Source organism: Ursus arctos, unplaced genomic scaffold (assembly GCF_023065955.2).
Source record: "Ursus arctos isolate Adak ecotype North America unplaced genomic scaffold, UrsArc2.0 scaffold_11, whole genome shotgun sequence".
Classification (NCBI taxonomy): domain Eukaryota; kingdom Metazoa; phylum Chordata; class Mammalia; order Carnivora; family Ursidae; genus Ursus; species Ursus arctos.
This window is the reverse complement of record NW_026622775.1, coordinates 50,370,379-50,395,894: the sequence shown is the minus strand read 5'-3', so window position 1 is coordinate 50,395,894 and position 25,516 is coordinate 50,370,379. Positions and strand designations below refer to the sequence as shown.

General features: G+C 39.5%; 1 protein-coding gene across 1 annotated transcript in view; it reads left to right on the top strand.

Moving 5' to 3' along the window:
• The first annotated feature begins 12,572 nt into the window (after positions 1-12,572).
• Positions 12,573-25,516, top strand: part of MARCHF1 (membrane associated ring-CH-type finger 1) — an 88,311-nt gene continuing 75,367 nt past the window's right edge. Inside the window, exon 1 of the mRNA XM_026499594.4 lies at positions 12,573-12,898. Coding sequence (XP_026355379.1) covers positions 12,699-12,898 — 200 coding nt within the window. The 5' untranslated portion in view covers positions 12,573-12,698. The remainder of the gene's footprint in view (positions 12,899-25,516) is intronic.

Here is a 25,516-nt window from a genome sequence, read left to right as displayed (position 1 = left end):
TTTTGTTTATCCATTTACCTGTTGATGAAGATTTGGACTGTTTACAGTTTAAGCCTATTGTTGATAAAGCTGTGATAAACATTCGTATGCAAGTGTGGGTGTGGTTGGACATATGATTTCATTTTTCTCTAGCAAATACATAGAAGTAGAATGGCTAGGTCATATGGTAGGTGTATTTAGCTTTATGTGAAAATGCCAGTTCATTTTACTTTTTACATTTCCTCCAGGAATGTACAAAAGTTCCAGTTCTTTTGCATCTTTGCCAGTTCTTAGTATTGTCAGTATTCTTTTTTTTTTTTTTAAAGATTTTATTTATTTATTTGACAGAGATAGAGACAGCCAGCGAGAGAGGGAACACAAGCAGGGGGAGTGGGAGAGGAAGAAGCAGGCTCACAGCAGAGGAGCCCGATGTGGGGCTCGATCCCATAACGCCGGGATCACGCCCTGAGCCGAAGGCAGATGCTCAACCGCTGTGCCACCCAGGCGCCCCCGTATTGTTAGTATTCTTAATTGAAATCCATTCTAATGGGTGTGTGGTGATATGACTTCATTTTGCATTTCAAGGATGACTAATGATTTGGAATATCTTTTCAAATGTATGTTTGAAATTCATATCCTTTTTTAAGTGGCTGCTCAAATCATTAGCTAATCTTTACTGGGTGTTTATTATTACAAAAGTTTAAGAATTCTTTATATGTACAAGTTTTTTACCCAATATGTACTTTTCATTTTCTCTTCCTTTCTAAAAGCAAAAGTTTTGAATTTATATAAAGTCTAATTTACCAACAATTTATTTTATGATCTGCGCTTTTTGTCCTAGAAAATCTTGTCCTAGTTTGAGGTCATCAAGACTTTTTCCTATATTCTATTCTCATGGTTGTACAGTTTCAGCTTTTTGTTTTGAATGAATCATTGCAAGTGATTTTTAATATGTTATGGGACAAGGATTGAGATTAATTTTTTTCCTGTAGATATTCACTTGTTCCAGCACCATTTCTTTGAAAGATGTTCCTTTCCTCATTGAATTACCTTGGCACCATTGTCGTAAATCAATCGATCATGTTTGTGAGTCTATTTCTGGACTCTCTATTCTGTCCCATTGATGCATATGGATGTATTTTATAGTTTGGGTGCTATTATAAATGGATTTTTTTTTTCATTTTAAAATATACTAATCTTTTTAAAGGACCCTTGTCCTCATCCTTATCTCCTAATCAGAGCCTTCACTGATTAGATATCGAATAATGTAGTACACTACTCAGCCTAACATTGAAGTCCTGTCATTGTCTAAAATCTTCCTTTACAGATTTATCATTGGCATCCCGCATTTCCGATAAAATTAATTACTTACTGCTCTAAAAGTATACTCCAAACTTGCATAAAAAGATCAAGGCTAGGGTGTAAACATACAGTATATATGTGGATAGGTAAGTAGTAAGGGACCCTGATATAGAAGAAAGATTCAGAGATAAAGCAAATTCTGTGTGGTTTTGGAGGATAAAACTAGAATTAGTGCTGGAAGCCACAGAGAAAGTTACTTCAATATGATACTATGATGAAACAGTTAGATGCTATGGTTAGAGAAATGCAAGGGATGGTCTCAGGAGACTGTGAATTCTGTTACTGGTCAACATGGGCTGGATGATCGCCCATTGAGAATGTTATAAATGGAATAATGGTGTCAGATGGGGGTTAGACCAGGTCTCCTTTTTAAGCTCCCCCTAGCCCTGAGATTACATAAATACATTCTCTAAATTTATTACTTTTTTTAGTCATTAAATATTATTTTCACAACCAAAAAGAATCTTTAAGATTTGTTCCATTTATGTTCCCTAGAGCTAGTTTAATATTTCATTTTATACTTAATTCTTCAACATGTTACTCATGAACTACTGCTGAAATGAGTGGAGGCTTTTTTTTTTTTTTTTTAGAAATGAAGCTTCTGCAGTAGCATTTCCCATCTGAAGTTCTAGAATCATTCTTCATAAGGTATTATTAATGAATTACTAAATAAGAGAAGCCATTTGTAAATGATTATGCTTGATTACTCTTTGTCACATCCATAAATTATATACTGGGTTCTCCTAGTGGAGTGGATCTAAACTGGTCAGGGCAGCAGGAGGTAATAGCTTTAGCATCTTTCAAAACAATAATTAATTTTCAAAATGCCAAGGCCAATTGGCAGTAGTTAACGTTGCCCCCAGAGCATAATCGTGGCCTGGATGCCATAGAGACAAGTTGTCTTGTGTTGCCTATAAATGGATTCTCAGAAAACCTAATTTGAAATTACTGCCTTTAATTACACTGCTGATATAAATAACTTTGATAAAATTAGTGCAGCTGGCCTCTTGTTTGTTTTTCCCACTTAAATGCACTGTACAATGTAATCATCTGAAATAAACATCCATTACAAAGAATGCTTCATTTCAAGGAACATATTATTCTGCTCATCCGGCCAATTGTTATTTTTTCCTCCCCAGCCACATTTCAATCTTGCACCTATTAAAGGGATGAACAAATTACCAAGCTCTCATAATGTACCAACTAGTGAATTAAAACAATTCATTGCTGCTGAATAGGGCCATGCATTTAAAAGATTTTAATTCATTTGTATCCTCAATTACCATGTTTTCTTTTTAAACAGACCCTGCCCGCTTAAAAATTGTTTAAAGCCATACTCTTCTCTGAGAAATATAGTTATGTCACTTCCTAAGTAGAAATCCCTATCTTCGAAAGAAAACAGAAGACACATCTTTCATTTGATATGCTTTTTAACTCCAAAGTCCAAGGAAAGGCCTCAAAAATTATATCAAACATTGGCCTCAGGTCATTTATTTTGTGGGAGAGCAGATTGCCTCTTTTCCAGAGGAGAATGGAGCCCTTTCTTCCTGGTTCACTGTGATATGCTTGTCTTCTCTATCTCTACTGCAATCAGAACAGGATTTACCAAGGTCAATTCAACTTGGTCCAACTATTACCAAGCTCAGTTCGACTCAGTTCAACTGTTGCCAAGCTCAATTCAACCCCACAACTCTTTATTAGTACCTGCCATGTCCAGGGCACTATGAAGATTTCCAAAATGAGTAAGACGTGGCCTCTTTTCTCAATCTGGAAAAGAAGCAAGAAAGATTAACTATAGAACATTGTGGCGGTTTGGAAATGGTTAGATGGGAACACAGATGATAAATGCTAGAGCAAGGATGAAACCATAAGAGATGTTAAAAGGGCTGTTGGAGTTCAAAGGAGAATGGCTGCTCATAAAGCTGAGAAAATGAGGTAGCCCTGGGGGAAAATTTCATGGCTTCGCATTTGCTGTTTTCTCTACAGAGAACAGCATCGAAATTAAAGTACGGGATGGGGCGCCTGCGTAGCACAGTCGGTTAAGCATCTGCCTTCGGCTCAGGACATGCTCCCAAGATCCTGGGATCCAGTCCCACAGCGGGCTCCCTGCTCAGCGGGGGGCCTGCTTCTCCCTCTGCCTGCCGCTCCCCCTGCTTATACCTTCTCTTACTCACTCTCTCTCTTTCTCAAGCAAATAAATGAAACGTTTTTTTTTTAAATGTATGGGATATATTTGATAATATGATAAATATGGATATGATCATGTTGACCAACAAATAAGCAAGGTTTACTGGAATTCAGGAATTAAGAGGAGTTAGGGCTGAGATAAATACCAGAAAAGTAGATGGGAGTCAAAACACAAAGGCCCCCAAATCCCAAACTGGCCTCTTTGTATTTATTAAGTAGTCAGGAACCATTGAAGCCTTCTGATCAGGCAAAGGAAATGCCTAAATTGTACCTTAGGAAGATAAATCTCGAAGCTCTGTCGGTATACAGATAAAAACGTAGAAAAAAGAGAGGCAGTGAGAGCTGTGAGAGTATCTTCCTCTCTCTAGAAAATTAACTGCAGCAGGTTGAAGAAAGTGCCAGGACTGGAACTTGATCTTGCAAATTGCACACCAGACCTGCATCTAGAGGACATACAACTCAAGACTTGGGAGCTAGTCCAGGCCAGCAGGTACAAGGGCAACAGCCAACCAGTTTATCTGATGATAGAACCCACCATAAACCTCCAGTGTCTGAGTTTCGGTTCTCACGGGTGCAAGGCCTGGGACAAGGACTTATACCGGGAGCTTGTTTGGGAAGTGTTCACTAAGCAACAGGAGTGAGGCAGAAGGAAAGTGAGACAGAGAAAGAAGGGGAAGCCAACTGAAGGGTGAAGTAAAGAGGTCACTGATGTGGCAACAGGGCTTGATTCCACCAGGATCTTCTTATGAAATGTAGAGAATGTCTCCAAAGATTGACCACCTGAAGGTCTGGGAGCTGATGACTTATCCTCCAGCTTCTGCTCCTTGGCAGAGAGCTACCCTGGGGTAACATCTCTGTACTTTGGGGTGTCCTAGTACACAGGCTTTCTCAAAGTACCCACAGTTGGTATTTGGCCAAACTGACCCTGCCATTCTCTTTCATAGAAGTTTCCAAGGCAGTTAACAAAGCCAAGCGACCACATATCCTCATAATTATCATTGCCCCTCACTATACAAATTCCGGGGCTACTGCTTGCTTCCCTGTCACCTGTGCCTCAGCCAACCCAGTAATCGTGGTGCTACAGCTCACTGGGCATTATCACCAGCCCACTTACTACCAGCAAAGAGTTCCCTGTGATGTTTGATCATGAGTGACCCAGCTCCCAAATTCTATCTTGTGGGTCTGTATTATGGTACTAGTTCTGCTACCAACTTTCATTCAGTCTGGGTTCCCCTCCAAGCAGTACTGGTGAGAAGACTTTTAGTGCAGGTGGCGTATTTCAGAAGTCATCCCAGGAATCATAAATGAGGAATTAGGAAACATGAGACAACAGTGAATAAAAAGTCAATTTAAGGGTGCATTTTGAGGTCAGTTATGATTCTAATGGGACTCCTGAGACATATCCGAAGCGTCTTTCAGAATTTTCTACCTGACAGAGAGGATGGTTCATTTTTCCACAAGCCTCGGGCCGCCACTTTTTTTAAGGTTTGTCCCTAGAGGTATTATTTCCCTTGCATTCAGGCTTGTGCAAAGCCAAGTGGGTTTCCATAGTTCTAGGAGTAGATAGTAGAAACGAGGTTGTACTCACTTGAGATGGGACATTCTCACCAGGAGGTCAGTTGGCTCTCACAAAGGAATTGTTCACTAGGGCTGCAGTTACCAGAAGTGGACTGAGATGTGACATGAGGTACCAAAGCCAACCGTCTGAATCCGTTTCTCTATCTCCCAGGATGTTTACCTTTTACAAGGTAGCATGGGTACCATGATGGGTCCTCAACTCCTTCACAGAAGGGTGTCTATTATTCCCCCTAGAAATATCCCTTCCTCTCAGAATCAGCCTTATCATCTGCTCCCAGTGGTTCAATCTTGACTGCTGCCCAAGCTCATCTTAGATCTAATCTGTATCAGTAGGAATGGATGGCTTTTAAGAAGTGACACGAGCTGGTACTTCAAAACAAATCCCCTGCTGTGCCCTCCCTGCTGACAATCACTGTTCCATCTCTGTTTTCAACTGTCTGTTCCAATAGGCTGGCAGAACTTGGCCTCTGCAGACCAGTGGGGCTCTACTTGCTGGCCTTCCAGGGCCCTTCAAGGCAAGCTAGATTCTGCATCATCAGCTGCAGCTTTTCCTTTAGACCTCTCAAAGAATCTAGCCTTGCTCTAAGCCTCAGACCTAATGATGTGAGTTGCCAAAGGTAGACTTCGCTTTCCTTTTTTTGAAAGGATTTTCAGTTCCTTCCAAAACTTGGTGTGCCCAAAAGGAGCATTAAGACCACTTGTCATGCCACTCTTTTCTTTTTGTCTGGCCTTCATCCTTCTTAATGCACCATTTCTAATCCACAAGATTATAGATTCAACCTCAAGACTGCTGTCTTCTACATATAGATTTTGTAATCAGTCAATGGTATAGATGTTTGCTACACAGTTTCTTAGGGATCCCACATGGCTCCCAGGATGAAGTGTGATAAATTTTGCATATACAGGGGTAAAAAACATGTGACTTTCTAAAAGTAATCTCATTCCCTGTATCTTGCTCTTGAGTTCTCTTTATGGCTGATTTGGGAAATGTTTGATTTTTTTTTTTTTTTTTCAAAAAAAGATCTCTGTCTCTCCCAGTTCAAAATTTTATCACGTCCAGTCTTTCAAGGTTTCTTCCCATTATTCCTTCAATTTTCAGAATACACTAGGACATGGACCTCTCTTTAGAGTTCCATACTGCAGGGTTTTACGAGACTTATTGCTAAGGCACCAAGACCTGGTGACCGGCTCTTTGTTACAGTCAGGCAGGGCTCTGACCTTCCAACCCATTTGAGTTTTCACTGTCACTGCCAGGCCTTTTGCCTGGTAGTCTTCTCTGTGGCCTTCTGTTACAAAGTCACATTGACTTGAACTCTCGTTGACCCTTGCTTACTTCCCCAGGCTAGCAATCTCAGTTATCTTTCACACACTTGTGAAAGCACACGAAGACATCTGGATTTCCTCACCCCCGTCTGGAAGAATGCGAAACTGGCACGGGTGCCTCTGTTGCTCCTACCCAACCACACAGGTGATATATCAGGCACCTCCCTTGCCCACTGAAGAGCTAATCTGAAAGACATTGTAGTCTTTCCCAGGGAAAGGGAGAACAAACATCATTCTCTTAGTTTTCCCACAACCATCTCCTGGTGAATCTTGCATATACCCTGTCCTGCCCCCACCCCTTCTCCCCAAACCATGTTCAACTCGGGGTGGATAAATGGGAAGGGAAGGCACTGGAATTTCATCCTTCGTTCTTGTCTCCCTCTCCTGTTCTCCAGCAGCAGGTAGTAGTGAGCAGAGAGTAATTATTCTTCCTGTAAATTATACACTTAAAGTCAGACCTTTTATCTCCATACAATATAGGTTGTAGTAAAACTATGCCCAGAAGTCCAAGATCTCTTCTAGATGTATAAACATGAGATTTGAGAATTTAGGAAACACTTTTAGTGTTTCTCAAAAAAATCAGGCTCACAAGAATATTATCACTGGAGTCTCAGGAAAAAAAAAAATCTGATCTGAAATTAGAAGTAAAATTGTATCCCCTTTGACATAAGCCAGTGGTTCTTAACTTTGGCCGCACATTGAGTCACTGCGGCAGCTTTTAAAAATACTGATGGTCAGGTCCTGTACCCTGGAGCCCATCCCTCAAAAGCTTCTGGAATCAGTCCCAGTTAGAGATATTTATCTGAAAATTTCCCAGTGATTCTAACTTTTAGCCAGGATTGAGAATCACTGACCTTAAACTGTTAGGTGTCTTCTCTGAATGAGAGGATACCGTTGAGTCCACTGTGGGGAGAAAAAATTATTTACTGGGAATGAATAAAAAGAAATCTAATATTTCATGATTAGCATCTGACTACAACTCTTGGACATTCCGCAAAGCAGTTATCTGATCAGTGATTTCATGTTACCGTCGTAACAATTCTTTCACGTAGATACCATGTTGAATACGTGTAACTGAAGAATGAAAGTGGAATCCAAAGGAGCTAAACAAGCAGTGACTTCACCACATAAATATTAGAGAAAAAAATACCAATCCTGATTTTTGATATTAATCGTTATCGTTTATGACATCATCGTGAATATGATTAAAAAGTTAGGGCACCTGGGTGGCTCCTTCAGTTGAGTGTCCAACTCTTGGTTTCAACTCGGGTCATGATCTTGGGTTCGTGAGATCAAACCCCCACGTTGGGCTCCACGCGCAGCAAAAAGTCTGCTTGAGACTCTATTTACCTCTCCCTCCACCCCTCCCTGTCACTCTCTCTCTCTCTCAAATAAGTAAATATTTAAAAAGTTACATTTTCTTTTATTAAAATTAAAATTTAAAATATTATAAAAATATATGACCTGAAAAATAAAGGTTCTTATAATCCCACCTCACAAAGATAATCACTGTTGGATGTACGCTCCTCCAAATGTGTCCTATTCATATGATAACATACATCATGAAAGCATTTTTGACCCAAGTGAGGTCATACCATATACAGTTTTGAAGCTTAACTTTTCACTTAAAAATATATCCTAGACGTGTGTGTGCACGAGCTTCTGTGTACATGTATGTGGTATATCTCATTTCTTAAAATGGCTTATGGATTTCAATGTTAAGAACTAAACATTTGGGTTGTTTCCAATTTCTTGCTATGACAAACAAAACCATAATGAACATTCTTGTTATAATGAACATATCTTTGGGGGATTTTGCAGGTGTTTCAACATTGATTCCCGTGAGAATTTCTGACTTGACTACCATAGACATTTTCTATGTTAATAAAGTTTACCAAATTGCCCTCCAAATAAGTTGTGCCAATTTACAATTATTTCAACAATATATGGCAATGCTTGGTGTCCCCAACCTTGGCTATACTAGGTATTAATCAATCTTTTTTAATGTGCTGATGTGACAAGTGGAAGTAAATGCCATTGTTTACTGAATTTGCATTTGTCTGCTCCCTGAGATTGAGCACCCTTCTACACTTGGCCAAAAGCCGTGTGAAGTTTCTCCCCTGTGAACTATACCTGTCTGTGTGTCTTACTCATTTTTTTCTAAGATCAACCAATTTTTCTTTTTTTTTAATTTGTAAGAAATCTATGAGTACTATAGGAATTAGCTATATGGCTATCATATATATAATGAAATATGGCATTATTTGTGTCTTTGAGTTTTATCTAGGGTGATGTTGGTGTGTGAGTGTGTTTCTTTTTTATAAATTAGAAGTTTTTATTTTTTTAATTACCATGCTTAACTGTCTTTTCCTATGTTAATTTTTTATTTCATGTCCTCCCAAGAAAGGGATTCCCTTCCACAATATTATAAACATACTTAGTTATGTTTCCTTCTCATGTTTTTATTTTTATTTCACTACATTTAAGTCTTTCATCCACCTAAACTGCAGTGTAAGCATTAAGGAAGGGATCCAGCTTTACATTTTTCTGAATGACTAGTCATTTCTGCCCATGCTATTTATTTAATAACCTGGCTTTTTTCCACTAATTTGAAATGTAACTTTATTAAGTACTAAGGAATAGAAAGCTAATAGATAGATAGATAGATAGATAGATAGATAGATAGATGATAGATGATAGATAGATAGATAGACAGATAGACAGATAGATAGATGATAGATAGATAGATAGATAGATAGATAGATAGATAGATAGATGATAGATAGATAGATGATAGATAGATAGATGATAGATAATAGATAGATGATAGATTTCCACACACATATTCTCCTAATTTCTGAAGAGTCATACTATGTTTTGATATCTGGTAGAACTACTCTAACCCCTCATCCCACTTAAATTTATTAAAAATTTTTCATTGAACATTAAAGATGTTTACCCATGTTACTTTTTTTCAACTGATTTTTGAAATAATTCTTATCATACTTCAAAATAAAACAACCAGTTGGGCTTATATTATTTAAACTATTCCTCTTCCAATCCCTGCCGCATCTTGGATATATTGAATACCAATTCTTTCCCCTGCTTATAGTCACTCTTGGACTTTCCAATTCTCAGCTGCCCAAGTGAGTTTTCTAGTGCCCAAATTCAATCATTTCCATTTGCTGCTGAATATCTGTCAATGACTTTCTATTCATCTGAGGGTACAATTCAAAAACTTCAAAGTCACATACAGGATCTCTGTCTACTCCTTTATACTGACTTTGTATCACTTCTTATCTCACTCAACAGCCTCCCCCAGTCATTATAAAACTGTGTTCACATTCACTCTTTCTTGCTCGGGCGTCATTTCCTGTAGGACACTTACTTTAAATCTCTGCTCCATTCTATGTGAGGTGCCTTTCCTTCATCAGAACTCCCATTACTAGACTTTTAGGATATATGAGATTATATGAAAATTGCCTGTTCACTTGAATCTCTTTTCCACTAAACAAGAAGCTCCTTCAGGATGCTAGCTTTTATTATTCCCAGAACTCGCCATAGTATCTATTACATAATAGACCTTTAATTCATGTTGCTAAACAAATAAATCTAAAGTCACACAACTAGGGTTAATTTTATATCAATCAGCTGGTCAAATAGATTCCACTGTCTTAGTTGGGTGCAGGTAGTTTTTCTAGGAAGTGATCCCAGGAAGCACTACAGGCTTGTGTAAATTAAGACAGAAAGAAAGGGGAAATGCCAATAAAGGGTGTGTTAATGCGCTAGGGTCAACAGGGCCATAATCCAGTTTGGGACCATTTGAGAAACGATAAGCCACTTTAGAACTATCCTTTGGGAGAATGGAAAATCTAGAGCGTGGTATCCCGACTTCAGTCTAAGAGTCGTCCCCAGAGGTTTTAACTTACGCCACACTTCCAGGTTGTGCCTGTGTGTAGCCAAGCGAGAGCGCATGGTACCAAAGACCCAGGGCATAGAACCCAAGAGACACGGGCACTCAAGTGGGAATCAGTCAGCGTCCAGGTGGACTCAGAGGAAGGCCGAGGGGATGGCGTGGCATTAACAGCGTTCGCTACAGTAGCTGATACTATAGCATCTGTCCCACAGCCGAACTGAACATGCATCAACTAATGTTGGATAGGAGCTGTTTGAAGGTTCTTGATGGACAGTAAGGATTTCTATTTCCTTCAAAATATTTAAGGCTTATAGACATAAATGCTATTTGATTCAGTCTCATGGTGGACCAAAAAACCCTCCAAAGGGAAGCTGCATGTTTTTTAACATTCTGTGTTATTACCATTGACAAATCACGTTCTCGTTGTAGAACACTCATTTGCTCATACCTGTGAGATGATAAGTTTTTATTTTGATTATGTCTGTTTCAACATCCTTTCCCTGGACAGCTTCGTAGAATTGGCTTCAACACATCATTAAGGAGCCACGGGTATCCGTTATGATCCTCAACATATTTTGGTTCACTTTTATGATATCATCAGTGATTTGAGGTCACTTTTGGGCTTCATCTCTCTTTTTTTTGAAGATAATGAGTGGTAAACTTCACTTTATTCAGCGACTGCTGCATGCAGAACTCCCTACTATCCTCAATGGTTGTATGTGGGGTAAGCAGTACGCAATCTAATAAAACCTACTGTTTACTACATAGAGTACAGAAATGCTTATATTTTACAAAAATTGGCTATATACCTCTTCAATGGATGCAAAAAATGAAGTTAATCTGCATAAAAATTTGAAGTAAATGACTGTTGATATAAATATTGAAGGATATAATCAAGCATGGACTAGTATTCAAAGATGACATTCAAATATTTTAATAATATAGTGTTCGTGGATTGATAGGGAAACCTCCGAAAATAGTAAGTCAGAAGTGTGCAGATATAAATCAGCCTGTGGAAGCACCCCGAGAAAGCCATCCTTCCCTCTTGGCCTCTGTGTCCTCTGCCTGGAATATTTTTGATCCCTTCTTTGATAATTCTTGCTTGCTTTTTAGATTAGCTCAAGTCTCACCTACGACTCCTTGACAAATCACCACAACTTGTTGAATTAAAGCAGCACTTTATTAGCTTATGGTTTTGAAGGTCATAGTCAAACATGGGTCTCACTGAGCCAAAATCGAGGTGTAGCAGGGTTGCATTCCTCCTGGAGGGATTAGCGAAAATCCCATTTTCTAGCCTTTTCCACCTCTGGAAGCTAGAGAGAGAGAGAGATCTATCTATCTTGATCAGGGCCCCCCTTATTTTCCTCCTGTGTAAAGGAGAAGAGTATTCCCAGGTGGGCAAGAGAACAAATGAAAGGGCAAGATTCCTCATCCCAAACCTCTGCTCTAGCACCTACGCCCATAGAAGCAGCAGCGACTTCGCAGTTTCCTTATCGATAACATGGAAATGATCACAGCATTTAACACACTCGCTTCTCATGAGTGTTAATAAACGGACAAGTGAAAATTCACTGACAGTGATTGGCACATACTATTCACTCAAAACTGTTAGTTGTTACTGTTGCCCCCTGGGGAGATTATTCTAAGGATTTAGGAGACAGTTGATAAAGCCATAGCACAATGCCTGGCGCGCAGCCAATTCTCAGCACATTCTAGCCTTTGATTTATCACCATCTGTATTAAATACAACAGGTTAAAGAAGTCAAAGTCAGTGAAGAAAATGCATTTCAAAGGTAGGAGTTTGGTGAAATGTGCTCAACTTTTTGCTAACAATCTGAATTATCTCAGGCTCTGTTATTCTCAACCTCGGGGCCGTCAGAGAGTTAAAAGATATGAAAGGTCAATAATGTTGTGATGGAAGGATTTTTTTAGTTTCAGTGATGAAATAATAATGGTAATAACTATAGGCTTTTAAATACTACAAAACGTTTTCGAATATATTATCTCATAGGGACTTGATGTGACTTCATGTTATTCCCAGGCAGTATCTAGCAGTCTAATGGCTGTTTGATTATTTAGGCTTCCCAGATTGTTATCAACCTTGTCACATAATAGCCTTTATGTCCTTTGTATTATAGAATAGTCAGATGTTACCCATTGTTTCCAAGGCAAATGGAGCCATCCCACTCAAATGTTTACAGTAAATAGAACAGAAACTTGTGGAATCATCTTCCTCTCTCATAAATGAAGCAACAGCAAAGTGGCACAGCATCTCAGCTGTTCCAAGTTCCTCAAATAAGTTTTACTTTTGCAAAACGAGCCCTCTAACTTCCTATATGTTGTGAGCTGCGTTATGAGCAACATGACCGGCAGCCACGTTTGTTGTAATTTTTTAAATATGTGGAAAAAAAGCAAGATATCGACCATGTATTACCTTAACCAAGATGCCAAATTATCTAACTTGTTTCTCCAGGCAAGCAGTCCAACAACAGGGACAGCTCCCAGGAGCCAGTCAAGATTGTCTGTCTGTCCATCCACTCAGGACATCTGCAGGTAAGTGCTCAGCAAATGATCCTATTTAATCTTGTTTAGACCAATGTTTTGTAGTCTTCTTTTATATTCCGACACTGTGTGGCTCTTGCTTCTGTCTTACATTGTCCGTGGACAGTTTATACTGGCTTAACTTTTCCCCCTTTAGTGCATTTTCTTCATTTGATCTTTATTTACCAACTTCTGGTCCATGCTATCATTTTCATCATTCTCTCTCTCTGTCTTCCTATGGCTCTCCTCTCCATTCCCATCTCCCATCCTTTGCCTGCCGCTTTGTCTAGATCTGCCATCTTGCATGACATGTCAGAAGATGCATTTGAGCAATGCACCCCTGTCATGGTGCTGAGCCCTGCTAGGAAGGAGTCTGGTAAGAAAGCAGTAAAACAGAGGCCTAGGAGAAGGAGGAGGGCCTCTGAGAGATATGAGCCTAACGAAGAACAGATAAAAGGGAAAAGAAATGATTTTCAAATCACAAGCCCCAGGTGGAGCGAGCTTTATGCAGATTCTTCAGATTCATCTTCCGCAGACGAGACTCACTGGATTCAGGCAAAAAGAAGAGCCCAGGTTAAATTCCGACTGTCGCGAAGAAGAAGGAGAAATGGCACTAAGCCTTGCGGAAACGTGGATGGGCCTTCTGCTCCTCCTGGAACGGAGCTGGTAGATGTGGAATCCAAAGGTAAAAGACAACAAGAGCTGACGGAATGTGAGAGCTGCTCTTTAAATCTCTGCAGAGGAAAAGGCACAAGGTACCAAGAATGTAGTCTTTCCCTGCCCCGAGGATCCTTTGAGATTGAGAGATCCTCAAGGAAGCATGAGGAGAGAAAAGGCAGATACGACCACAGAGATCTGCAGCTCTTGCATCGTCTCGGGCAGTATGAAACAATCCAGAAAAGACTTTCAGAAGCAGATTCCAGCCCTGATATACTGACGGTAGCAGAAGGTGGCAAGTATGTGGACACTGCCGGGTTCCAGGGGAGTAACTCCATGCAGAAGCCTCCTGCCACCTACCATGACGGGTCCGATAATTTAAAAATATGCAGGTCAGTCACTATAGGGAAAGACTTGATCCACAGGCATTTCTTCCCTCTGGGAGTTAGGCGTGTGTTTGACCTCTCCCCTCAAAACATAACATGTATTCTTACTGTTTTTTGTCTGATTGGGTAGAAGGTAATAAAACAAGAAAAGGTGGGTGTGGGTATGAGAAGAAATAATAGGGAAGCAGCCACGGGTTTGAAAGCTGTTCCAGAATAGAATTAGATTTCCCCTTTCCCCTTCCCTTAATTGGATAGTGATTTATCCTGGTAAATGGACTGACAAACCAGTTGGGTCTCGTACCCATCCTAGTTAAGACAAGACCAGTGGAGGAAATATGAGTGAGAGTGTATGAAACCTTAGATCCTTTAATGCAAATTCGGTGAACTGTTAGCATCCTGACAGAAAGCTATTCAAGGCTTGGGTTTTTTAAGGTCAGATTTTTTTTTATCAGAAAAATCTCTGCAGTTGGTGCTAATTTGTTCTCCAATTGTCTGACTCAGCAGGGTAATTCAAGACCGAAAGGCCACAGAAACAGGTCATGGATATATCAGTGGGGTTGCTGGAGCCTTCGGGGAAGGAGAGCATGTTAACTTTAGTAACAATCATGTACTAAAAGGTTTCAACATGTAGAGATTTCATAGCTATGAGACTCCTTTCTTGCAATTTTTTTCCAACCATATACATTTTCAAAATAACTTATAGTAAGAATTATATGAATATCCATGCTAGTATACACAAGTCAGATCATTTTAAACAAAACAAATAGTTTTACATGTTTATGTTATACCCTAGTTATTTAAGGTGGTTAAGTGAAGTTTTATTGCATAATGCTTGGCTGTTTGGGCTTGTTTTATGCAAGTTAAAGTTACTTTATAAAACATGTATGTGTGTCTCCTGCCAATGACGTGACCCAGAGAATGCTGCCCATATCCATTCAAGACAGGACAAGGAGATTTGAGGTCTGGAAGTAAGCAATATTGTAATAGTTTGTTTCTCTGAAAGCTTTATAAGGTTTTCGTAAAATGCTCATTCGCTTATTCATTCAAGCACCTGTTATGCATCAATTCTCGGCATTGAAAATATTACAGTGCCTGAGACTTGGATAGCCTCTGACACCTTAGAGCTTACAGTCGAAGGGGGAACAGAGAAACAAAAGAAACTATTTCACAGTTGATTCATAATTACGATCGTGATAAGGAATATGAAAGCACATAACCAGGAAGCTTCACCTATTCTGAGAGATCAGAGAACTCTCTTGAAGAGGTGACAAGCTGCCTGAGGCTCAAAGAGTGACAGAAATTGATCAAGGAAAGAAACAGGGAGGACCACTGAGGCAGAAGGGGCCAGAACACCAGGAAGAGGAAAGGAGTTTAGCAATCCAGGGAACTGAAAGTGGGCCGCTGTGGCCAGGGTGTGATGAATGTGGGGAGCGGGTGGTGGAGATGAGGGGGGAGAGGTGGAGAGAGCCATGTACAACATGCTCAGACATCTCACAGAAGTGACACCATTTGATTCATATATTAATGTAAGCTTCTTGTAATCTTTGGAATATGATTTAAGTATGACTTCACTAAAATGTTGGGGATGGGATAAAACACGATTTTCAGTCCGAACTAAGAACTGCCCACTTACAGCCATCTGTTGTCATCCCCCGAATCTACTTCCAACATAATTTAATGAAAGAAGCTAGTTGTGGGCTTAATGGTAATTGGAGAAAAAAGTAATGCTTGCAATTAAAGTCATAGTGGCTGATTCTCCGAACTTAAAAGCACTGCTCTGGAGGAACATTTTCAAAGACAGGATATTTAACTTAGACTTCTATTAATGAAAGTGAGATCGATGGGCCTATACTTATTATTTCTTGCTGTGGGTTATCATCAAAATATACCCACTAAGCAAATACAGAGACTGCATATTATACTGGACGCTGAGAGCAAAAAGCAACAAAAGACTTGATTCTTCCCTTAAGTGGCCTGTTATCTGGTGGGAGAAATTGAACACATACCTGAAAAGATACAAATTCAAGATAGTACAGGGTGAATTAAAAAAAAAAAGGTATACTGCAGAAATTCAAAGACAGAAAAACTTTTGAGAGATAGAACAATCTGGAAACCCCATTAAGAGATGGGATTGGGACTAAGACAAGTAGAATTAGATTGGCAGAGATGCACGCCAGGCATTCCAGGCACCCAGGGCAGGGGCAGCACCACGAGCCCAGACAGAGAGGAGGGAATGACACCCTGCGCTGAAGGATTTTGTGGGAACTTATATGACTAGGGTGGAGAGTTTACATAGATAACAACTTAAAAAAAAAAAAGAAATTGTTTTAAAAAGACTTTGTAAAGAAAACACATATATCTTTCCAAAGACTTTGACTGTGTTCTGTATACTTTTGTTTTCAAACTGCCTCGATGAGCCTTTGGGTACCAAAGAGGCTGCCTCAGAAGCTGAGAACAGATCAAGGGGATTTTGCTCCCCTTTGCCCATCTTCAGTCAGAGAAGTTTCATGATTATCTCTTGTATATAATGGGATCCTACATAATATCTCTTTAAGAAAAAAAGATTTTGCTGCAAAAATAATACAGAGCAGCCTTTGCTCAATAAAATAGGCCTGATGCAGAATAACATATACAGTCACAGTGTCCCTGGGGGTGTATTGGGAAGGGAACCTAGATTGAGAAGAACAAGTTGCAATAAGGTGGAACATATCCTGCTTTGAGGTAAGTAGGATTAGGATGATGAAAGGTATTGAAAGGGAAGAACACGTGGCATGCTGGCATTCCACCCGGTGACTGGAAACAATCTTGGTGCTTGGAATTGGTGAGAGCATAAGACAAAGGAGTCAGACGTGACTCCAAATCCTGGAACTTGGGAGACAGGAAATGCTGCTGTTACTGATAAAGGCAGAAGAGGTCAGAGGGAGGCAGTTTGGGAAAGACGTGATGAGTTGCATTATAGGCAGGCTGCTTGCGGTTGCAATGATATTGCGGGGTCAGCTGTCCAGCACACAATCTGAGACACGTCCCTGAGGGGTAGGAGAGCAGTCACAGCTGGTTCTATAGAATTGCTCAAGCATCAGTGAACTATACACAGATTGACACTAAACAATTGCATATTTGCAATTGTTATTAACATGATGTATTAGCACAGGGTAATAGCACAAAGATGCTAATAATGAAAATCTTCTCAAGGCCAGGGAGGACCTATAAATCTGGGTATCATTCTCAGGCAGGGACCTGTGATGCCTGGGAAGTGAATGCAATCTCTGAATGAAATCATATACAGGAAAAAGGCCTCCAGGTGGACACAGCGTGGGCACCAGGGTCCCCCCGTGCGAGTGAGAGAGACAGCAATTGCCTGTGAACTTGCACTCCTGCTGCTTCAGACATGCATGGGCAGAACCAGCCTCAGTCACAACCACAAAGCAGAAGAAGCTCCTAAGCCCTTCCTCCTTTTCTGTTCCTGGCATTTGGTCCCCGCATGGGCACCCTATGCTCTTTCCCACCCTCATCAAAGCCTTATTCAGAGAAAGTTTCTCTATTAGCCAATTATAGCTTACAGGGAATTTAAGTCATCACGCTGTGACACCCATAGCTGTGTAATGAGTGGGAAAGGCTTTGCCCTTTTCACAGGAAAAAAGTGTTTAAAATACGGGTTAAATCTTGTTAGCCCATGTTCGAGGCTTTTCAATGGCCTCTTAATTGCCCTCAGTGGCAAGTTCAAAATCTTTCATCTGATTTACAAGTCCCTGCGTGATCTATCTATCAGATCTGCCTCTCCAGCTTCAACACCCATCATTAATGAAGACCTGTTTGTGCTGGTCTGTCTTTAGTTCCCTGAGAGTGCCCAGGCCTGTCCCTTTCAGGGCCTAGAATGCCTTCACATTACCCTCTCTGCCCTTCCCCAGACTAACTCCTAGTCATTCTTTTTTGGCATGTAATTTCTTTAGGGACACCTTCATGATTCTCAACATTCAAGTCTCCTGGGAATCACTTCCATAGTCTAATTTTTAATTGCTAGCATATGGGTATTTTTGTGATTGTTTCAGATTTGTTCAGGTGTCCGCTGTGCCTAGACCAGTGCCTGGCACAATATAGTCAACATACAGTTTTTGAATGAATAGAGTTAGGGAAAATGAATTTTTCTGAGGAAATTATTCTTATAATGTGAAATGATAGCGCTAAGTGGTAGATTACTTCACCTGCTATGGAACCAACATACAAGCAGACTCTATACCAGCAGTGCTCAAACTTCAGCAGACATTAGCATAGACCACAAAGCTCGTTAAAATACAGATTGTTGGGGGCTCCTGGGTGGCTCAGTTGGTTGGGTGTCTGCCTTCGGCTCAAGTCATGATCCCAGGGTCCTGGGATCAAGCCCCACATCGGCCTCCTTGCTCAGCAGGAAGTCTCCTTCTCCCTCTCCCTCTGCCTGCCACTCCCCCTGCTTGTGCTCTCTCTCTCACTTTCTCTCTCTCTCAAATAAATAAATAAATACAATCTCTTAAAAAAAAAATACAGAGTGTTGGACCCACCCCAGAGTTTCAGATTCCCTTCTCTGGGGTTGAGTCCATGAATTTACATTTCTAGAATGTTCCCAGGTGATACAGAGGTTGCTGATCTAAGGGGCCACATTTTGATAACCACTGCTCTATGCTACATTTCTCCTGGGCCTTAAATGGGAAGAGAGAACAAATAATTGAAAGGATGAGTTTGGTGGGGGGCTCAGTAGTGCAGTCAGTTGGGCATCGACTCTAGATTTTGGCTCAGGTCATGAGCTCAGGATGGTGAGATGGAACCCCACTTTGGGCTCTGTGCTCAGTGCAGAGTCTGCTTAAGATAACCTCCCCCTCTCCCTCTGCCCCTCCCCTTCCACATTCTATCTCTCTCTCTCTAAAATAAATAAATGAGTAAATAAAGAAATAAGAAAAGATGAGTTTGGCAAGCATAATTACAGTTTTCTGTCATATTCTATTGAATGCTGACACAAAGCAAAGTCAGGTTACCTTCTTGCAATTTACCCTGTTGTACCAGTAAGTGTTGGTCATCTTACTAAAACCATAGACTGACAAAGCCCCAGCTTTACCAGGAACTCAGATGTCATGGTTTGCCTATTGTGTCTCTTCAAACCCACTTCCTCATCGCAACTACCCCCCTTTTTATCAGTGAGTTCACAGACACCCAGAATTTCTAGTTTTGACTATTCTTCTCCTACATTGGTTATACCCGGTCTCTAAACAAATCCCATCATTTGTTCCTCCAGATACTACTTTTGGTCTGTGCCCTCTCTCTCCTTGCTAAGGTCCCATTTTGATCCTTCTTTACACTTCTTTCTCCACATCCACCCATTAGCCTACTACCTCTTTTGGTCAGGATTTTTCTACCAGGTTAAAATTGACTGAAACCAATTCAAATGAGCTTAAACAAGAAAGGGATGTATTAGCCACAGACATAGGAAATCCAGGTATACAGATGGCTTCAGAGACTGCAGAGATTCAAACAATGTGGTTCTCCTTCTCTGTGTGTTCTTGTTTTCTTCAACTGCAGGCAAGCTTCCTCTGTACAGCAGAGGGAAGAGACACTGTGGGCAGAGATAGCTTTAGGCTTACATTTTACCAGCCATGACTTAACAGAGAAGAGAATTGTTCTCTTCAAGCAGTTACACATGCAATGGCAGGGATGGAATAGAATTAGCCTGCCCTAGGTCACAGCCTCGGGCTAATCACGGTCACCAGGGGCATTGGGCATTATGCCCAGACCAAGTCCTTGGGTGGGAAGGTTGAATTTAAAATGTGACTATTGGCAACCCCTCCAGGACCTTGTGAATTGGGGAAAAGACATTTCAGGAACAAAAAGAATAGCATCAGTACCAGAAAAAGTGGGACAAAAATTCTAAGCAGGAAAAAACAAACAAAAGAATAACACTCAGCTACCATCCAGTGAGGCTCTCCCCCTTCCCAGTGTCTTTCTCTTCCTCTCCAAATGCCCACATTTAGATTTGCTTCAACACTCATCTCATTTTTATCCTCTCCGTAAAGCTTTCCCAAACTATCCTGGTCCACAGCGATCTTTCCTTTCTTTGGATTCCCATAACCTTTTGTAGTCGGTAGCACTAACTTAGAATTCACTTAATTACTAGCAGCTTCATGTGTGTTAGTTCTCTGTTTCCTATAGACAAAGCTCCTTGAAGTAGGAATTACGTCTTATCCCTCTTTTGGGCTCTGCAGTACTCAGAATAATTCTAACATGTAGCAGTTGCCCAAAAAGAATTCTTGGAATGGCTTTAAAATTAGAGGATGCTGAAAGAGGAGATGCAAAAACCGTGGGAACAGTGGGAATTGGGTAGTACAGGATAAAACAAATAAGATACATTTAATTCTATCAAAAAGCCCCAAAGTAAGTAACTCCTGACAACATTCTAGTCCAGCGTGGCTTCGATGGTGAGTTTGAAGGTGTGCTTTACACTGTTTTGCTTTAGCCTTCATTATGCATATTCCCATTTTTTTCATTAAGAAAAGTTTTTGAGGAAAATGAGAAAATGGTAAAAATCATCTATTTTTTGACTCGTTTAATTCTTACAAGTTGTAATAACTTTATACCAGGTATGGGAAAATGGAAAGAGAACATTTCTAAAACTCAAAACTTTCATAACAGAAAACTACTTTCCAAGAGCAACGCAATCAAGCTTTTTGACAAAGCACGAGCATTTGTAAGATTGATTTAGATCATTTTTTAATAATAGGCCTGAGCTCTTAAGAGAATTGTGCTTAAAATGGACCCTTCTTTTATCCCTGTCATATCTGTGTACTCATTCATTCATTCATTCACACAGCGAACAACTGTCTATTGGGAATTTTAATCTGTATCCAGGGGTGTTCTAGACGTTGGAAATACAGTGGAAAATGTGGTAATGGTCCCACCCCTCATTAAGTTATATTCTATTTGGTAAAACAAATAATTTAACAGGCAAATGTAAAAAAAAAAAAAAAATCCATGAATGAAGCTAAAGGAACACATTGTATCTAATAAAACAAAACAGGTTTCCTTGAGAAACTAATAATTAAGAAGAAATCCAAAGGAAAATAAGTTAAGCAGAGAGAAGGGGTAACCTGTTCCAGAAAAAGGATACGGCATATGTGAACACCCAGAGATGAGTGAGATCAGGCATAAAAGGATGTCAATGTGGCCTTGCAGCAGGTAGGTGGAGGGGAACTGTAGTCAACCATGGAGCTCTTTATCAACCACAGTTAGGAGTTTAGACTGTGTTTTAATGACAAGGGTAAATTTCTATAGACTTTTAAGGAAAAGAATGACACTGTCACCTTAGTGTTCTGGAAGACCACTCAAGCTGCTTTTGGAAAACAGACTGGAGAGGGCAAGACTGAAGGGAAAGGAAACCAATTAGAAAAACACAGCTGTATCCCAGGGAACTGGGGCTGGTGGCTGTGAGAACAAAAAGAAGTAGATAGAGGGGCACCTGGGAGGCTCATTCCATTAAGCTTCTGACTCTTGGTTTCGGCTCAGGTCATGATCTCATGAGTCATGGGATCGAGCTCCCTGTGGGGCTCCACACTCAGCAGGGAGTCTGCTTGAAAATTCTCTCCCTCTGCCCCTCCCCCAGCTTGTGGGCATGTGTGCACTCTCACTCTCTCAAATCAATCGATCAATCGATCTTTAAAAAATAGTTAAAAAATAAGTAGATGAATTTTTAAACTGTTATGAAAGTAAATCAAACAAATCAAACAGGATTTGGTGATAACCTACATACGTATCTGATCTCAAGGTTCTGATTTAGGAAATGGTAGATTATAGTACCCTTTACTATTGAGAGAACATACTGCTTGAGAGACAGATTTAAAAGGAGGGAGGAGATGAGTTCAGTTTTATACATAATAGTTTGAGGCACAAGACAACTATCCAAAGAGAGATATCCAAAAGAGTTCAGAAGAGGCATTTGCAACTTTACATGAAAATTAGGAATTCTTGAGCACATAGGTGGTGATTGTCAAGATCTCCTATGGAAAATCTGTAAACTGAGCAGACGAGGGCATGAGGAACCCTGGGGGAACAACAAAATTTAATGGCCCTGAAAGAAGAAAAGAAGCCAACAAAGAGAAGGAAGAGAATGACCAAAGAGACAAATGAAAACCCAGGACTGTATGAAGGACAGAGAATGTAGCAAATAGAGGAATTCGTCTAGATGAATTCATGTTTTTAGTTTAGAGAATCTTTGAGGTCAGAGAAAGAGAGAGTAGTTTACAATGAAGAAAACTGATCAGAATGCTTGTTTATTAAGGTCCCACAGAGAAGGTAGGAAAGGATGGGACCCAAAGCCCAAAATAAAAGGATTGCCGTGGCAAGGAAAATAAGTATGATTTTCTTGGCCATAGAAGTAAAAGAGGAAATGACAGATGCAGGGACAAATGTAGATCTACAGATTACAAACAGATATTTTATATACAGATACAGATATTTTATATACAGATACAGATATTTCTTTTTGATGGTCTTATAGAGCAAGGGGTTGCTTGCAGGGTCATACAACAGTGCAATTTGAATTTCAGATAACAACAAATAATTTTTCAATGGGACATACACATACTAAAAAGTACTCATTATTTATCTGAAATTCAAACTTAACTGGGTATCCCGTATATTTTTGTTAAGTATGGCTGTGCTAAGCACAGCAAGATAGAAAAGCATTGTTGGAAGTCCTGTTGAGTTCCATAACTATGAGTTCATGTCGCCACAGATGGCAGGAAATGTAACTTCACTCTACAGTACATCATTTAAATGCAGATACAACCAAAGAAGGCAATTGAACTTGGACCTAAGGGAGTGACGTCATGAAACATCTAGATTTCACATTTAGCACAGTTTGATATATGTTTCCCGATGTATCTCCAGATAAATTTGAAATTTAAAAACTGAGACAAATATGCTTTACAAATAAGATTTTTAAAGTAAAATAACATTTCAGTTAGTAGTTGTGCTCTCCGTATTTATTTAGAGAAAAAAACAGACTTCTTCTTACCTTAACCTTTCAGATAATTATTATAACATTGGAAAGAGTGGGTTCATAGACCCATAGATCATCTAGGTCATTCTCCAATCTGATCTTTGAAGACCCTTGGAACATCAGCACATATTATCACCTCTCTCTTCCTTGGACATACTATTTCCTAGGACAACCTCTTTCCTTTTAGAATCTTTAATTGTGAAAACATTCTTTCTAATATTGAATCAGCCTGTGTCCTTTCATTTTCTCCCTCTTAGTCCTAGATTTATATTCACTCAGTAACAGATTTTTTAAATTTTTAAAATGTATTCTGCTACTTCTTTCTGTTACTTTTTCTTTACAAAGATGAGACTGACATTCTATTGTCAAAGTCCATTCCATGAGTAGAAGATCGCTGTTCAGAGTTTTCAGTATTCAGGTGATAAAATTCTCCTAAGTGACCTAATGAGAATCATTTATTTCCAACAGGCACCAGACTCTTAAGAAAGCTCATAAATTTATTCTTTTCCTTACACTTTGCCTTTGTTTTGCTGAGTCTTGTAGGAATTAATAATAATCTTTCTCCTGTTCATTTTATAACAGCTGAGTTGGTAGGAAATGCAGATGCGAACACCATTAGTAACCTATCACGGGTCAGTTCATTGGGATTACTCAACACAGAGTCACAGGGTCTCACTTTCAACTCTTGCTTTCTCTCTACTGGGAGGGGTCAAACTTGGAAAAGGTAAAATGGCTCTCTCCTTATATATGTGATCAGAAAATGAGAAAAATGGCTGTGTATTGCAAATGTATGCATTACTAGAATGATAGTGTTGTAGAACTAATTTCTTTCTTGGAAATGAATAATTATGTTTATTGCCGTCCTCAGCAAAAATTCAGATATACACTATGCTACTTTACTCTAAGGAGTAAAGGGTTCTCCAACAAAGAAAAAGTTAATTAGCACCACATTCTAATGTTATGAGTGTATAGTGTGATTTCACAGTCTTTCAGCATTTATCCAAGTAATTTATATGTTATATGAACAAAAGTGATGAATTAAGGCACTGATATTTATACACACACATAAAATTTATGAGACAAATAACTTGAAAGGCTTACAGAAATGAAATTTTATATCTTTTTTTTAAAACATATATCTTTCAAAGACATGCCTTCTTCTTAGCAAGGTTTTTTGTCCTGATTGTTCTCAATTTGGGAGTTTAATCTGTCCAGGAGTGGAATGACAGTGTCATCAATAATACTGATTACCTTGACTAGTAGATTATCAAAACCATGTAGATTGATTAATACTGTTCTAATTTAGCTAAATAGTTCACTCTGATGTTTGGAAATAGCATGTATTCTGTAGGCCAGTTATTTAACAAGTTGTGCTTTTAGAGAAGACAAAAGAATAAATGGACATTTCTCTACCTCTAAAACCATCTTCAAGTAAATTTGAAGATTAATCAGGAATTTTCCAACGTCAGGAAACTTCAGGCTAAATAGATAGAAGTATGGTGCTCCTTCAGACAGACAAGTCAGTATTCACATATTATAAAGCTGTTTAAACTGTACATTTATCTTTTGTTTGTTAATTTCTAAGTTTGTTAAATACCAATTATACCAAAGTGCAAAATACCAAATAAGAAAAAAATACCAATTAGGTTTATCTGCTTCTTAATTTAAGAACAATATGTGTTCAGGATTCATTTTTAATCCATTTTTAAATATATATATACATATATATATATGCAAACAGAAAATGAACACTGTGTATAAACTGATGAATACTGGGTAGTACAGTGCTTGTTGCTACCAAATCATGATTTATATCTGAGAATTTATTCATAGCATGAACATTTCCTCCATTTCTAATTACCATGTTTAGGTTCTCATCTTCCTTATAACCATTGCAGAGTAGTTACACATTCATTTCAAATCTTCTGCAGGCGTCTTCAGACACAGGCAAATTGAAACACCAGTGTCAGTTGGGTTCAGAAATTAAAATGCCCCTGGAAGAGCCTGGCTGAGCTGCGTAGCACTCTGACGGCCTTAAACTCAGCCTGATATTCTCCTTGCCTCCTCTGTCAGATACAAGGAGGACTCTAGGAGTCTATTAATTCCCCTTCGCTCACTTCCAGGTTTATGCAGAACTGAAGACGCTATAGTGCAGGAGTCCCCGTGTTTGGAAAGCTTCTTGGAGATGGCTTTTACTTTAGATATTATACTGCAAACCTTCTTCCTTCCTTCATGGTTATCTAACAAATGATCATGACTCCTTCCTATTTCCTGCTTAACTTGTACCCCTTTGTTCTTATCTGGTCCCTCAGAGCCTCACCTTAATAAATTCTGATGTCTTTATTTTAAAGGTATTTTGATCTGAGCTAGCTCGCAACTCTCAGAGGGTGTGATCAAATTAAAATGTTTTGCCACACTTTCCGACAGTAACACTGGAGAAAACAATGGTGGAATAAAGGAAGAAAAAGAAATAACTAGGACGAAATAGAAGTCGTAGACACTGTCAGAATGTCCCATGCATTAGAGGAGTCTTGATCCCAACCAGCATTTGAAAGTCTCAAATTTCTA